The following is a 14,096-nucleotide window of genomic DNA, read 5'->3' as shown; positions in this document are numbered from 1 at the left end:
GGTAAGGTATGATCATTTTATGTAGGGTGTAGAAAAATGATGGTAAGGTATGTAAAATGATCATAAGTTATAATTTTTTTTAATGACGATACATCAATTAAGGGTATTGTTGTGCTGATGACATATTATAATTGATATGGTTTTTATGAATACCAAATTGATTGAAAAACAACATTAACTCTCAATTTATTGATATATAAATTATTGATTGTTTTGAGTAATATTGTGGTGGGTAAATTTGGTATGTGAAAAAGTAGAAGTTGACTTATCATGCTAATATAGGAAAGTAAGCTGATGTGGATGCTTAGTCACTTGACCGCAATTAACAAAACTTTTCGTCCGGATTACAATCAAAACGGGTCATGGTTTTTGGACTTATAACTATTAAAATTGAAGGCAATGTTGTTGTGACAATGCATGCTTATTATGTAAAAGAACTAACAAATATACCAAACTTCTTTCAATGGAATAGATTTAATCACTTGACAAAATTGACTACAAAAATGTGAGCAGTTAAAACAAGCAAAGAAGTTTTACCCTGGGATAAAAAAGGCGAGCTGTAACATCTCCTTAGAGCACCCCGCCGGCAACTCTTCCCACGTCTGCTCCCATTGAGGTCAGCAGTGGCGCCCTCCAATTTTTCCCATGCCATCCATTTCTATTGAGTACTTATATGGTTACACTTTTGAAGATCTCAAGAACGAAAGAAAGCTTCAAAGGTGGTGGAGGCAAGATGAGGACCACGGCAAGGAGATGTTGATGGAGCTTGATCACGACTTCTTGACTTGAAGAGAGGATGACGAAATTTTGAGAGAGAAAAGGAGAGGATTGCGTATTTGATTCAGGGTTTGATGATATTTTTAATGAGAGAATGTGTCCAGTGGTCGTTGTTGATGCTCCTATTTATAGGAGGATGGCAACTTAGTCTCCAAGTCTTCAAGATTGATCCACATAGCATTAGCCAATCAGATAATGCCACGTCAGCTCTGCTATGTCATCCAACCAATTAAAAAGCTCCAAAATCAATCCATAATATTTTGTTGCTGATTTTCCCACGATTTAATCTGATTTTATTCACAATTTTCGGCCAAATATCTAAGCATGAACCTAGACAATGTATCCGGACTCATTTTGGACCTTTTCTCCCTTAAATCTCTCCATGGCTTTATCCTTAATGTTCTCCCCTTGATTTCCTCTTGATTTTCACATTAAAATTGCAGATTTTATTCTCTAATTTCAGCCAACATATCTTGAGGGAATTAAGGAACGAATCTGGACTTGTTTTGCCTTTTCTTGTTGCACAATCCCATGAAACTCTCCCAAGATTTTCTCAACGTAATGTCCTTGATTTTCACATTATCTCCATCATTTCCCATGCAAAAATCAGATTTAATCTTCCATAATATCTCCCACGTCATCTTCAAGCCATGTGGTCTCCTAATGCCTTCAGGTTTCCTAGCCTCTTCAGGATTCATGCGTTGACTGGGATTCCTAGTTGGACCAGGAAAACTCTATTTCCTCATTTCTGCATCTTTTTAGCTCATTTCCTGCATTTGAAGTTCATTTCTACCTAAACACAACAAAGTAAGTTAGAAATGACATTGTTAAAGGGATAACTAAGTAAAATGTAGGGAAAATGATACTAAAAACATAGAAAATATTACTCCGATCAACATGCATCTGTTTCAAAATAAATAGCTAGCAAACACCGACATTGAAGTAGGTTAAACTATAGATAAGGTTTTCACAATGTTCAGAGGAGTGTTAGAGGAAACACATGATTAATTTACAGAAATCAATAGCTAACGGCACTAAAGTCTGTTCAGCTAGGGACAAGTTTTTTACTAATTTCAGGCTAGCGTTAGAAGAACTGATATTAAAAAGTTAATAGACAGCGACATTCTAGTTTTTTTTAACTATAAACCGACTTAAGTAGATTCACGTGAGTGTCAAAAGAAGCTCATTTATAAGTTATGAAAATAAATAGCTAGAGACATTACAAGCTGTTGATATGACTCATATTTAAGTTTAACTGTTTAAGTATAGGTAGAGGACACAATAGCTTGTTTACACTAACGAAATTTACGTAATGTCTAGAGGAACTCATTTTAAGTAGGGAAATAAATAGCGTTACAAAATGTTGAACAACATATAAAGCTGGAGCTTCATATAAATTGAGGAGAGCATCTAAAGAGAGGGCCCACCAATATGGCCCTTTCAGCTCAGGTCTCTTTATACTAGGGCTACCTTCGGTGTGTCTCAGTAAATACAAGGAAATCCAAAACCCTAGGGGGAGCGGAGAACGGTGAAGAATCGCAGCAGCAAGCAATGTCGATGTCGAAGAGCTCCAAGATGCTTCAATTCATCAACTACCGCATGCGGGTCACAATCCAAGACGGACGCCAGCTCGTCGGCAAGTTCATGGCCTTCGATCGCCACATGAACCTCGTCCTCGGCGACTGCGAGGAGTTCCGCAAGCTCCCCCCGGCGAAAGGCAAGAAGACCAACGAAGAACGCGACGACCGCCGCACTCTAGGGATGGTCCTCCTCCGCGGCGAAGAGGTCGTCTCCATGACCGTCGAGGGTCCCCCTCCTCAGGAAGAGTCCAGAGCCAAAGCCTCCAGCGCCGCCGCCATGGCCGGGCCTGGAATCGGCCGCGGCGCCGGACGAGGCGTGGTGGCGCCACTCGCGCAGGCTCAGCCCGGTCTCTCCGGTCCGGTTCGCGGTGTCGGTGGGCCTGCTCCGGGAATGATGCAGCCTCAGATCTCTCGCCCGCCGATGCCGAATCTGTCTGCTCCGCCGATGAACTATCCGTCTGCGCCGGTGCTCAGGCCACCTGGCCAGATGGCTGGATATCCCCCAGGGCAGGGCCCGCCGCAGATGGCCAGGGGACCACCGCCTTCAATGCCTCCTCCGCAGTTTACTCGGCCCGGCGGTCCACCTCAGTTTCCAGGCCCTCCACCAATGCAGTTTGCTCAGAGACCAATGGGGCCTCCTGGCCAGATGATGAGGGGTCCACCGCCTCCGCCGCGGCCTGGAATGCAAGGTCCACCGCCTCGTCCTGGGATGCCTCCTCCACCTGGTGGTGTTCCTTTGTACGGACAGCCTCGTGGCATGCCGCCTCCACCCAACTCTCAGAACCAGCAACAAAATCAGCAGCAACAGTGATTTGGTATGTTTTGATTTTCTTCGACCTTGAGTGAAAGAATTGATTGGATTTGTGCCATTGATATCTGTTGAGTTTAGTTAGAGATTCAGGGTATAATACATTGTGGCATATGCAATTATTTGTTTTATTGGAAGTGTCTATTCAACGGAATTAGGTTTGATACTTTTATATTGGTAGTCTGTCTTAAGATAATCTTTAATTCAACAGCCTTGATAGCTTGTCATAGAAAGCAGCTCTTTGAACTTAAGATAACCTCTGTCACGTCTGGAAAGGTTTGATAATCCCTCCAACCCTAAGCGTGTCCAATAACTTTGATAATGTTTATACCTGCATTTATATACAAATGAGGCATACAGATGGAGCATAGATTTGGTTTTAGAAAATATGCCATACTGTTTCAGAAGAATGTGTATAATTGGAATGTGAAAGCACATTTCTCTCCCAGCTGTGTTTGCTCAAATGTGAATTTTCGTTTTGTTGCTTGAATACATGTTTAGGTAACATAGGTTTTTTAGTCTAGTTTTCTTTCTTAGCAGAAGTTTTACAAATTGCTCTTGCTATTTAGGATGTGGATTGGTCAAATCTCTGTATAAGGGTGCTGCTCTTCTGAGGCTGTAGTTCTTTGGTGTGTTCTATATTGGTTATGAGAAAGGATATGCACGAATTGTTCGAGGAACAACCTGATTTACTCAATGTACTGGTACCAAGAAAATCCTTATTTCACATGAATTTTATATTCTTTTATTCCAGCCCCTGCACATTTCTGTCCATGACATTGGACCTTTAACATACTACAGCTCAACTTTGCTTCTAAGTTCTGTATGATGAAAATTCATGTTTCCATCATTGATAAACTACATTTGCATGTGGTTAACAATTAGGCTTTTGTAGAATATTTGGTAACCATTACCTTATATAGGAGTCCTAGTTAGCTAGGACTATTTGCTTGTTTTAGATCCTACTGTTTTTCCAAATTTGGTTGATCAATTGAGAACTTGATTAACGTGTTCTAGTAGGAATTGAGCTGGAGATGTCGTCGCTTCTACTACTAAACTTGTATGCACAATTTTGTTGTGTTAATTGGTTAGTCTCTTCTTGCTTAAAAGTTGACTTTATCCTTTTCTCTTGGGCAGGCATGAACAGGTTATGATGCGGAGGGTTTCCAAGTGGTGTTGAATGCCTGATATTTTGAACCTAAATTCAGTTCCTTTAAATGAGTATGAGCATGTCTGAATAGAGTACTTTTGGCGTTAAATACAACTATGTAGCAGAACATTGAACTAGTTATTTGTACAACCTGATGACGATGATGATTAGAATTTGGTTTGTCCTTTACGTTTGCCCCCCTGCTCTGTGTTGATTATGAGGTTATACCGTTAAAAAGTGTTATAGTTACAATTTGGGGCATCAGAAGCTTTTCCCAGTGTTTGGGAGTACTGCTATATCCATCAAAAATTATAATCATTGCTGACAGCACCCAAAAACTGAAGATTGTTTCTTTGATTTCTCAATTGTCATGAACATTAAAGAAAGTGCTTTCCTTCATCCGTGCCAAAAATAAAATGGTATTGGAAAATGATGAACCAACTTTAGTGCAGTTCTCAAATCAATACCATGAATTTTTGGGGAACTAATCTCTTCAATTCAGTCCAGATTTGTGCGTTCTGTCTACTTGTGCGCTTTCTAACATAAATTTGTAGGCACAGAATCTTTCTGTCAAAATGATACACAATGAATAAAAAAGACAAAGGAGCTAAGAAAGGATCCAACATTTACAATTTCCTATCACTAACTTTAAATAAGGAAAAAGCTTGGGTCAGAAACAAAATCTGCCGTCCATTATAACAAAAAAGAAAAGCAAAACAGAAAAATTGGTTGAAAAACTTCTTTGGTAACCTATTGCGCTATAAACCAATGGTATAATCAAACAAAAACCAATACAGCATAAAAAGATCACTGGAGATGAAATTGAAGGAATTCTCCGGTGGAATGTATTCTATTTACGCGATTGAAAGCAGCACAACAAGCAAGTTGCCTTTAGATTAGTCTCAGTTCATATTCACCAGCCATTGTTATGTATCTCACCCATGGAAGAGCCTGATATCCACTTTTCTCAATGATTTTTAGGTACCGGACCTATAAAATACAAATGGCAGACAGGCACATTAGTTTGAATTAATCACAGCAAGAATCCCATTCATGAAAATAATGATGTTGATAACACACCTGAATTCCCGAGACCGTAAAATATGGTATCTCAAACTTCACACGAATGGGAGCTTTTCTTTCCGGAACTGCATCTTCAGCGATAATACTAGGAAGCCTAAACTCAGCCCTCAACATATACTCCTATACATTTTTATTTACAAACATGGTTAATAATGTTGGAAGGTGTGCATAAACAATAATATACTAGATGGAAGGCGAACAAATCACATGGAATTAGTAAACCAAGTCTCACCTTATTACCAGGAAAAGATTTGATTTTCCAGACTAAGGCATCCCTCTCAGGAGCATATGCAGCAGATCCCATTGACGTGCGGACACTAGGATTGGTAGCATCAGCAGGAACAGGCAAATCAATTTCAACATGTGTAGCCGTGCTGTACAAAGTCAACAGAGCTTACAGCCAGAAATATTAAAGTGGTATTCATGGATGTTTTTATGAGTAACAAAATTAGTGGTCTTGCTAAGCTTTTGAAAGTTGTAACTTAGAGCCCAAATCATTTTTTCTAATTGATTCAACAAACGCTTTGAGCACTAACCCAATAAAGAAAGAAGAAACAGTCACAATCTAAAAAATCCCTCAAGTGAACATTTTAAACTACAGAAGATGTATCTATGCTTTTACCTCCGCTCCTTATACTGGCTCCTTGCTTTTACCGTGAATTCAATACGACTTCTAGAATGCTTTTCAACTTGTGCTTCCACCCAGATAAGAGGCTTCACCTGAAACCATTTATAGAAAAGTAAATCATCTTCTCTGCTTTATATTCTAAACAAATGTAAGGGAAAAGTACAGTATTAAAGATGCATAGAACGGGAAATATACCTGAGTACTGAGTCTATATGTCATCAAATCAAATGCTCCATCAGGGGGTATGAAGGAAATAGTGCGGTCATTTTCAAAACGAGCCAAACGTACACACCTAACAGGGTGGGGTAAAATAAAAGTAAATGATAAAGGCTATTAGCATATGAAACAGCAGAACATGTTATAACATAATAAATCCTAATGAACAAGAAATGATATATGAAGCAGCAGATATACAAACTAGCTATGTAACGAGGAAGAAAACAACTATAAAGACATAGATATAAGAAATAGCTACATAAGGGAACATACTGATGGAACTTGATATCATCCAGATCAATGGCTTTTCCTTTTGTTGTTCGACCTTGAGCCTCCAGCAGAACTCTATCATTTAGTCCAAGCTTACACTCGGGCATACCACTGGGGAAAATGAAGCAAGTTTGTCCCATCAGTGTCTAAGATAAAGTTACTCTTTATCAACACAAGTAAACATCAAAAATCTGAGGGTGAGACTCAATTCTATTAGCAATTGTAAATACAGGCTAAATATTCACTTACTAAGCTCAACTTAACCTACATAAGCCTTAAGTAACTGGATGGGATTTATGTTGATCAGTATCCAGTACCCTAACTCAAAATGAACGACCTAATAGTCATGCTGAAGTTTGTATTGCCAAAATCCTAATGGTTTATGATGGTTGGGCAAAGAGCATTTTAATAAGGCAGGTAAATGGCTTTGTAGCTAATGTAGTAGCTAAGTCCTAGAATTTGTCTAGATAAAAAAGTTAAGAAGAGGAGAAAGTCATGCACCTCAAATATGTTCTCATCTTTAGGGCCCCAACAACATCTGACCGTATTATTTGTCCATTGCTATTGACAAGTATGTTGACACTTTCTACCACATCCAGGAAGACCTGAAGAAAACAGATACAGCTTTCATGAGGCCCCACACATGGGTTAACTAATCAATAATAAACATGAAAAGAGGATCAACCTACTTCGTTCTTCTTATATCGTAACCCTTCACTGCGCCAAGACACTGCATTTGTGACTGCCATGGGAGGACGTTGCGTAACCTCCATCCTGTAGGCATCCGTCTTGATAAACTCACTGAGGATCTTTGCTTCAGTGTATTGCGGGAAACCAAAGTCCATAATTTCATCGAGCAACTCATACTGTCGAGCACACAAGGCCTCATTAGGATACACCATCATCAAAATCCTGTCTCTTAATTCTATCTATAAAAGATCTTACGGCTCAATTACCACTACGACGAAATTGTCTCGCAGAGACTCCTCTTCTAGCTCTTCAAAATAATGCTTAAAGACCTGAACACATAAAACAAAACACATGGAGAAACACGAAAATCACTCTCCGGCAATAACATTATCAAAATGCGAAAAGTAAAACTAGTCAGAGCTTGAAGAGCACGCACATCAACTACACGGTGCAGGAATAGCACTAAGCTAGCAGCATTGCAGTTCTGCCTCGACGCAATCATCAAGTAGATATTGTTATGCTGTACGAAAATGTAGCTGACTCCATTGTCATACACCACAGGATCTTGCAACTGCTGATCGCCCTAAATAAAATCAAAATTTCCAGCAAACTCAATCGATTTCAGCTAACACAAGCCTTAAAAAAGTTGAGTTGACGATTCCATTTCAAAATCAATCCAAGCGTGAGTTTCAATTGAAGCAGAAGGTAACGAGAGACAAAAGGATTTTACCTCTTTCTCGATGAACTTGGTGAAGAAACGCTCGGCCTGAGCAGCAGAGACATCGCCACGGTAGTCGCGCCAAATCAAAACTCGGCCTTTGATGTCTAGCAGGAAAAGCGCCGAGGCGGCGCCGGCCATTTGATTCAAGATCGGGATTTGGATGGATCACCGGCTCAGTTATGGCTCTGGTTTTGCGATTTCTGCGTCATGGTGACGACTAATAGCGACCAATGAGAAAATGGGGAGGATGATACTTGAGAGCTTGAATTTGTTTCAGGCGAATTTGAGCTGGCGATGATGAAATTCTATATGTCTTGAATTGAATTCTGGGGACCTGTGATTCAGAATTACGTGGGCCTATTGGTCACGTCCCATTAGGAAAGCCCAATACATTGTTTCGAGATCATCGTCACTTGTTGTCGCTCATTTTTATCAACCAATCTAAGGGTAAAAAAACACATAAAATCTCTGATCATGTGATGACCATGTGAACATTGACTTTGATTGTTTATGATATTCGTTATTTATTTATTTAATTTTTTTATTCGAAAGAGATGCGAACTTGAAAACTATATCAGTATTTTATTAAAAATAAATGTGTTATTATTATTATTATTTATATATCATTTTATTAAAACCAAAATTCCTAATCACTAGATCAAATGCTAGCTTTTTTGGTATGAACAATTAGGTGATTTTTTTTTCTCTTCTTCTTCTTCTTCCATGAAAGATTTGGATTTAGGGTGTCAAAAGTTTCTTGTAGGGAAAGAAAATGGTGAGAGTCAAAACCGAGGATAAGTATTTTTACAATTGGAGTTAAATCTCATGTCACTTGAACTAAGACTTCTAAACATGGTTTTGCTTGAACATTTTCTGAACTTGACTTGTATATAAGTAGTTATCACTGCACTACATTCAAGATTTTGGACTAGTGAACATAAACTTTTTCTACCCCTGTCCTGCTTCTCTGACCATAGGCCAAGTGATCATGGGACACATGTTCACCATTTCATTTTAGCTCAAAGTGGTCACATCTTGCTTGGTCTTCATGTTATCTTCCACTGAATAATCCACTGAAGACCTCACTCTTCCCTCCAAGGGATGCTTCCCATTCTATTGAGTACATCAAAATTTGGGAGAGTGATTGTACAATCTCATGCATCTCTGGCCGATTTACTGGATCTTCACTCGAACACCATCTTGCTATTTCTCCCATCTGCCAAGCAAAGCATTGAGCAAATTATATATTTAGTATAGAAAATGCTAAGAGATGATGTTTCAGCTGCACAAACCTTGTAGACTTCTTCCATGGGGTAGCTTCCTTTCAAATTACCATCTATTTTAGCTTCCAAAGCAATCTCTGGATCATTATCTTGGAATACTTCTAACAACTGGGGAAAGAACAAACTGTTGATAATTGATCATAATATATATTACTGGTTTATCGAGTTACAGAGTTGCTTTCTTGTTCAATTAAGAAGCAACCCAATGACTTACAACTGAGACCAGTGATTTCATCCTTTTTGGCTCTCGGTTGTCACGAACAATGGCACGCTGACCAGTTATTAGCTCTCCTATAACCACTCCGAATGCATATACATCACCTTTTGCTGTCATTTGTAGCTCCCGCACCGATCTTGAAAAACAAGTAGAACAGTGGGTGGTCAATTCATCACCTTAATCACAACTGTGTAATTGAACTTCCATTTTTTCTCAAACAGTATAACAATAAAAACCAGTACTGCAAGCTCAAACAGTATAACAATAAAAACCAGTACTGCAAAAGCATCAAACTTACTCAGGAGGAATGTAACCGGGTGTTCCAACTACACGAGTTGCAACTATATCTTCTTCATTAGACCGTTCCACTAACCTTGCTAGCCCAAAATCTGCTACCTGTGTCAACAGCCATCACCTAATGATAACTATGAATGGTTTATAGAGAATAACGGCTAGTTACTTTCATAAGGGGCCCAAGGATGGTTGTGTTGTACCTTGGCTCTGAGTCCTTCATCAAGTAGAATATTACTCGTTTTTATATCACGGTGGACATAGCGTTTCTTCGTGTGATCATGAATGTATTCAATCCCTCTTGCAGTATCCAGTGCTATCTGTGCTCTTGCAGTCCATGAAAGAGGTTGGCGACCTGCAAATTTCCACTAGTTCATGAACCACCAAAGAAAGTAAAAACAAAATTTTATAAACGGAGACATATATTAGAAACTATGCATAATAAGATTTGTTTATATACCTTTCAACAATGGATCATGAAGATGGTCGTTGAGAGATCCATTCTGAACAAACTCATATACCAAACAAAGATGTTCACTTCCACTAGCATATCCTAGCAGCTCCACCTAGAATATATAAGATTCGGTTGATAGCAAATTTCATCTTGTTAGTTCTGTCTTAAGAAAATATGGCATTTCTTTACTTCTTTACTCCTCAGAAATAAAATCTTGTTGGTTTTCTCTTCTTACCACATTGTTATGATGTATCTTGCATAACACCTTGAGCTCAGCAAAGAATTCTTTTGTCCTGGTAGATCTCATATTCTTAATTGCAACTTTTACTTCTCCTATTATGGCAAAGTAAACACAACCGTATCCACCCTCCCCAATCTTTCTGGTATCGTCAAAGTTATTTGTAGCCTCTTTGATCTCCTCCATAGTATATATAACAGGTCTATCATTCTCAAAAGTTTCTGCAGCAAGAAGAACTTGATGTAAGTGAACCAATTGAGGCATTATTAATGCTATAAGATTGAGTTGAGATTTTCCCTCTACCTTCCATTTCCTTTTTAAAAAACTGTTGCTTCAGCGAGGAACGTTTCTTCGCACTTGAGTTTACAAGGTGCAAATCATCCCCTAGGTTCCTACAGATCCTATTTCTCATTAGAAGGAACACAATGAAGGTGGCCACCAAAACAAAACAAACAGCGGACGATACACCTATGACTATAGACACCTTGAGTCTTTTTCCTGGTTTGAATGGAAAAATTGGGTTAGCATGCACTTCAAAAGAGTAGACTATACATCTTTAAAATGAAATAAATCACTACCTTTCTTGTTAGCTCGAAGTCCATTCTTCGGCACATACAACACCCAACCTACATCTAGAAAACTCGGATCTTTAGTAAAGTTTCTATTGTATGTCTCAATTTCAGACTCGTATGCATCTAGAAGATGTCCAATTCCTGATAAAGTGTCATGCTCTTGAACTGTGTATGTCACAATCTCCTGCGACTTTTTCTTCACGCAGCCACAAACAAGATGTATGGTGCTCAAATTGCCTTGCCCCCTCAAGGCTTGGCTACTGTAAAACTCGCCTGCAACTCTCTCAAATGTGTCCCCTGATTGAACTGGATAATTGGTATCATACACGTACATTTGCGTGCCATCAATGTCCTTACAACTGCAAGGCACAGATACAAGATAGTCCTTTTGACTTTGATCACGGTTTATGGGCTCAAGCTCGGATACATTCACCTTGTAAAAATAGGCTATTTCTTCAATTTGATGGCCTGTAGAAATGTGATACAGCTTGGAATTGCAGCTCGGGATGTGATGAGAAGCAGAGCAAGTAAAAGGGTATATGTGAATTGGCTCTGCGCCAACACTATCACTGGCAGAGAGGACGGAAGCGTACAAAATGGTGAAGAGAATGAAGAGAAAGTTCAGGGAAGCCATTTCCATAGTGAAATAATAATCAGCATAGCTAGGAGGCTAAGAGAAATATGAATGAGGCTTCCGGTTTTGGCATTACTTGGTTGTCTTTGCTAGCAAAAATAGCCGGAAAATTATTGAATGTTGTCTTCCCTAAGTTGCTTATTATATTAACAATATGTATGGACCTAGCTAGCATTTTTTAAACAACTGGGCAAATTATCAAACAGGTGGTGGTCTAGCTACAGGTCGAGAGAGATGGCAATATCTAAACGTCTATTGACTCTATTCGATAAGAACATAAGAGTTAGAGATAGACACACAAATTATAAAGTAGCCAGTTAATTCATTATGCACGTAGTTGAAGATGAAAGTCTTAAGAGACAAGGACCTGTATGTGTATACAGAGTTATTAGAATATGAGGGAAGGTCAGGGGCAACATTGCTTCTGCTTTGTTTTCACCGCCTTGCGGATGCTATCTGGTGCTTCATGGAGTTTTATGGGTTGGATCTTATGTTGGCTCTCTCTTTCTGTACTTTGTCTCTTCCATTTTCTTCCTAGCTTATCCTTTCTTCCTCTGCATGATGCAATCAATAAAGATAATGTTTCTTGGGTGTTTCGATCATTCAGACAGTGAAATATATTGTTGAGCCATATCAACCACTGAGATCAACTTAGCTATCCATGCCAGGACATTTCAGTGTAGCTCAAGCTCGTTTGGCATTGCTTTAAAAAATGAATTTGTAGGTCATCATAATCGTTCTAGACCAGTGTTCAACAGAAATAGTCAAGAAGGGCGAACTTGGAATCATTATGTGCTTCTAACAAATGTGCTAGTGTGCTACCGAACACTAAATTATGTGATTTTACCAAAAGTGATTCAATCATTTCATGCTAATATAAGCCATATGAGATAGATAATGTGACTTGAAAGATAGTAAATCCAAACACTTCGTTCCAAACGACAATAGTAAATTGAAAATAGAAAGACAAGGACATACAGAATAAACCTATGAGGCTCGGATTACTACCTATAGGACACTCCTTTATTAACACTTACAACATTTAACACACACAAAATGATAAAAACAAACATACAACTACCATCAACGCAACACAAAATAGCTAAACCAAAAACTAGAAAGGGAGAGAGAGACTCATCGAGGTCTGCCCATAATCTATGTCACCTTCACATCCCGAGCTCTACCGCCTTCGTGACTCCTTCCAGTATCCTGGGCCTTCTGTCCTACTTCTTGGGCCTTGCTTTGGACATTGGCCTTGCTCTGCACAGCCTGGTCCACTTCTTGGGCCTTCCCCTGGACAGCTTGGCCAGCTTCCTGGGTCTTTTCGGAGACAGTGCGGCCCAGATCCCTAGCCTTATGCGTCAACTGGCCCGAAGTCTCCTGCACGCCCCGGATTGCCTGCTGCGGCAGATGCGTGCGTCTCAGATAGTTGGCCAACCACGAGAAAGACGAGAGCCCCGTGATCCCGAAAGCCCCCGAGGTCAAAATGCCGGCCACAGCCAAGCCGATGGTGGCAATAGCCGGCACCAAAATAGGGCTGAAAATCACAAACAGCGGCGTCGAGAGGGCCATCCCAATGAAAGTTCCGGCCAGTGTGAGGCCGGCGAGCAGTAGGAGGGTCCCACCGAGAGGAACAAGAGTTATGACTGCAATGACTTGTGAGGCGGAGGGTCCATGTTGGGGAAGGAGGCTCTTAGCGTCCGAGGAGTACTGGTACTGCTGATTCTGCTGATCACCGCCACCGCCGTAGTACTGCTGGCTCTGCTGATCATCGCCAACACCGCGGTATTGTTGCTGCTGATGTTGCTTTCTCTGATCCGCCATTGCTAGTAGGGTTTTACTTGGTTTTGTTTGCAAAGATTTGGTGATCGATCTGCTATGAAGAATTGTTGAGAATGAGAGAAGGGGAGGGGATGGTATAGTGGGAGAGTGGCGGTGAGATGAAGGATAAAGGTCGTGAGTGTTGAAAGAAGAGGGTGGAGAAGACACGTGGAGGATTGCATGCACTTTAGATTGGACTCGTGGGAACTAGCTAAGATGTTTGTCATCAAAGGTTTGTTGGTACTTCGTACTCGAGACATTTTTTGGGACTTGCATGGATAATTATCCTATATTTCTCAACCGTTTATCACAAAATTAATGGATGAAGTTCTTTTACAGCAATGCATGTAAAGCTCTAATTATGTTATAACTACTGATTACCGTATATTGATCAAGATGCGCGTGTGCTAGTAAGGAAGACTAGGGTTTATAAATACCTCAAATTTGAGGGGAACTCGTGTAGCCAGTGAGGAAGAGTGTGAGGGGGCTTCACAAGTCATAACATTCGTTTATTATTTAATTCATTATATGGAACTACAAACAAGATCCAATTGGAGAACTTATACATATGAAATATTATATGGTTAAAAATACTAAAATAGTTCACTAAAACACCTGAACCTGGTGCTTAAAATTAGCATTCCGAGAATTAGTACGTTTGGG

The 14,096-nt window shown here is 39.8% G+C and overlaps 4 protein-coding genes across 6 annotated transcripts; 1 reads left to right on the top strand and 3 right to left on the bottom strand.

The window, feature by feature from the left end:
* Window positions 1-2,244: 2,244 nt before the first annotated feature.
* Window positions 2,245-4,653, top strand: LOC112177121 (small nuclear ribonucleoprotein-associated protein B'). Of its 3 annotated transcripts, none has more exons than XR_002927296.2 (3): window positions 2,245-3,172; window positions 3,735-3,863; window positions 4,303-4,653. XR_002927296.2 is itself a non-coding variant. In XM_024315334.2 (2 exons), the coding sequence occupies exon 1, from the start codon at window positions 2,329-2,331 to the stop codon at window positions 3,166-3,168; it is 840 nt and encodes a 279-aa protein (XP_024171102.1). In that variant the 5' UTR covers window positions 2,245-2,328; the 3' UTR covers window positions 3,169-3,172; window positions 4,303-4,653. The 3 variants fall into 3 exon arrangements, 1 of the variants encoding a protein (XP_024171102.1); XR_002927295.2 differs by having other exon boundaries at window positions 3,735-3,869; XM_024315334.2 differs by lacking the exon at window positions 3,735-3,863.
* A 290-nt stretch (window positions 4,654-4,943) lies between these two features.
* On the bottom strand, window positions 4,944-8,325 carry LOC112177120 (AP-1 complex subunit mu-2). Its single transcript, XM_024315332.2, has 11 exons — window positions 7,933-8,325; window positions 7,639-7,785; window positions 7,469-7,531; window positions 7,202-7,378; window positions 7,014-7,117; window positions 6,516-6,623; window positions 6,222-6,318; window positions 6,021-6,118; window positions 5,631-5,772; window positions 5,396-5,518; window positions 4,944-5,305 (listed from the first exon to the last, which is right to left on the bottom strand). The coding sequence occupies exons 1-11, from the start codon at window positions 8,059-8,061 to the stop codon at window positions 5,207-5,209; spliced, it is 1,287 nt and encodes a 428-aa protein (XP_024171100.1). The 5' UTR covers window positions 8,062-8,325; the 3' UTR covers window positions 4,944-5,206.
* A 484-nt stretch (window positions 8,326-8,809) lies between these two features.
* On the bottom strand, window positions 8,810-11,677 carry LOC112179847 (lysM domain receptor-like kinase 3). Its single transcript, XM_024318332.2, has 9 exons — window positions 10,985-11,677; window positions 10,710-10,904; window positions 10,404-10,627; window positions 10,175-10,280; window positions 9,918-10,069; window positions 9,722-9,819; window positions 9,421-9,559; window positions 9,216-9,314; window positions 8,810-9,139 (listed from the first exon to the last, which is right to left on the bottom strand). The coding sequence occupies exons 1-9, from the start codon at window positions 11,616-11,618 to the stop codon at window positions 8,975-8,977; spliced, it is 1,812 nt and encodes a 603-aa protein (XP_024174100.1). The 5' UTR covers window positions 11,619-11,677; the 3' UTR covers window positions 8,810-8,974.
* An 847-nt stretch (window positions 11,678-12,524) lies between these two features.
* On the bottom strand, window positions 12,525-13,593 carry LOC112180811 (oleosin H2). Its single transcript, XM_024319375.2, has one exon. The coding sequence runs from the start codon at window positions 13,434-13,436 to the stop codon at window positions 12,768-12,770; it is 669 nt and encodes a 222-aa protein (XP_024175143.1). The 5' UTR covers window positions 13,437-13,593; the 3' UTR covers window positions 12,525-12,767.
* Window positions 13,594-14,096: the final 503 nt, after the last annotated feature.

Source organism: Rosa chinensis, chromosome 7, assembly GCF_002994745.2.
Source record: "Rosa chinensis cultivar Old Blush chromosome 7, RchiOBHm-V2, whole genome shotgun sequence".
In the NCBI taxonomy this organism is placed as follows: domain Eukaryota; kingdom Viridiplantae; phylum Streptophyta; class Magnoliopsida; order Rosales; family Rosaceae; genus Rosa; species Rosa chinensis.
Note: the sequence above shows the minus strand (reverse complement) of the source record. Positions and strands in the feature narration are given on the sequence as shown.

Bases quoted from the DNA above. Each gene is read 5' to 3' on its own strand.
- LOC112180811 (XM_024319375.2), bottom strand. From the start codon at position 13,436: ATGGCGGATCAGAGAAAGCAACATCAGCAGCAACAATACCGCGGTGTT.
- LOC112177120 (XM_024315332.2), bottom strand. From the start codon at position 8,061: ATGGCCGGCGCCGCCTCGGCGCTTTTCCTGCTAGACATCAAAGGCCGA. The intron at 7,786-7,932 runs GTAAAATCCTTT...GATTTTATTTAG, and splicing joins CCAAGTTCATCGAGAAAGAG to GGCGATCAGCAGTTGCAAGA. The intron at 5,519-5,630 runs GTGAGACTTGGT...AAAAATGTATAG, and splicing joins AATCTTTTCCTGGTAATAAG to GAGTATATGTTGAGGGCTGA.
- LOC112177121 (XM_024315334.2), top strand. From the start codon at position 2,329: ATGTCGATGTCGAAGAGCTCCAAGATGCTTCAATTCATCAACTACCGC.
- LOC112179847 (XM_024318332.2), bottom strand. From the start codon at position 11,618: ATGGAAATGGCTTCCCTGAACTTTCTCTTCATTCTCTTCACCATTTTG. The intron at 10,281-10,403 runs GTAAGAAGAGAA...TATATATTCTAG, and splicing joins AGATACATCATAACAATGTG to GTGGAGCTGCTAGGATATGC. The intron at 9,560-9,721 runs GTAAGTTTGATG...TTGTTTTTCAAG, and splicing joins CCCGGTTACATTCCTCCTGA to ATCGGTGCGGGAGCTACAAA.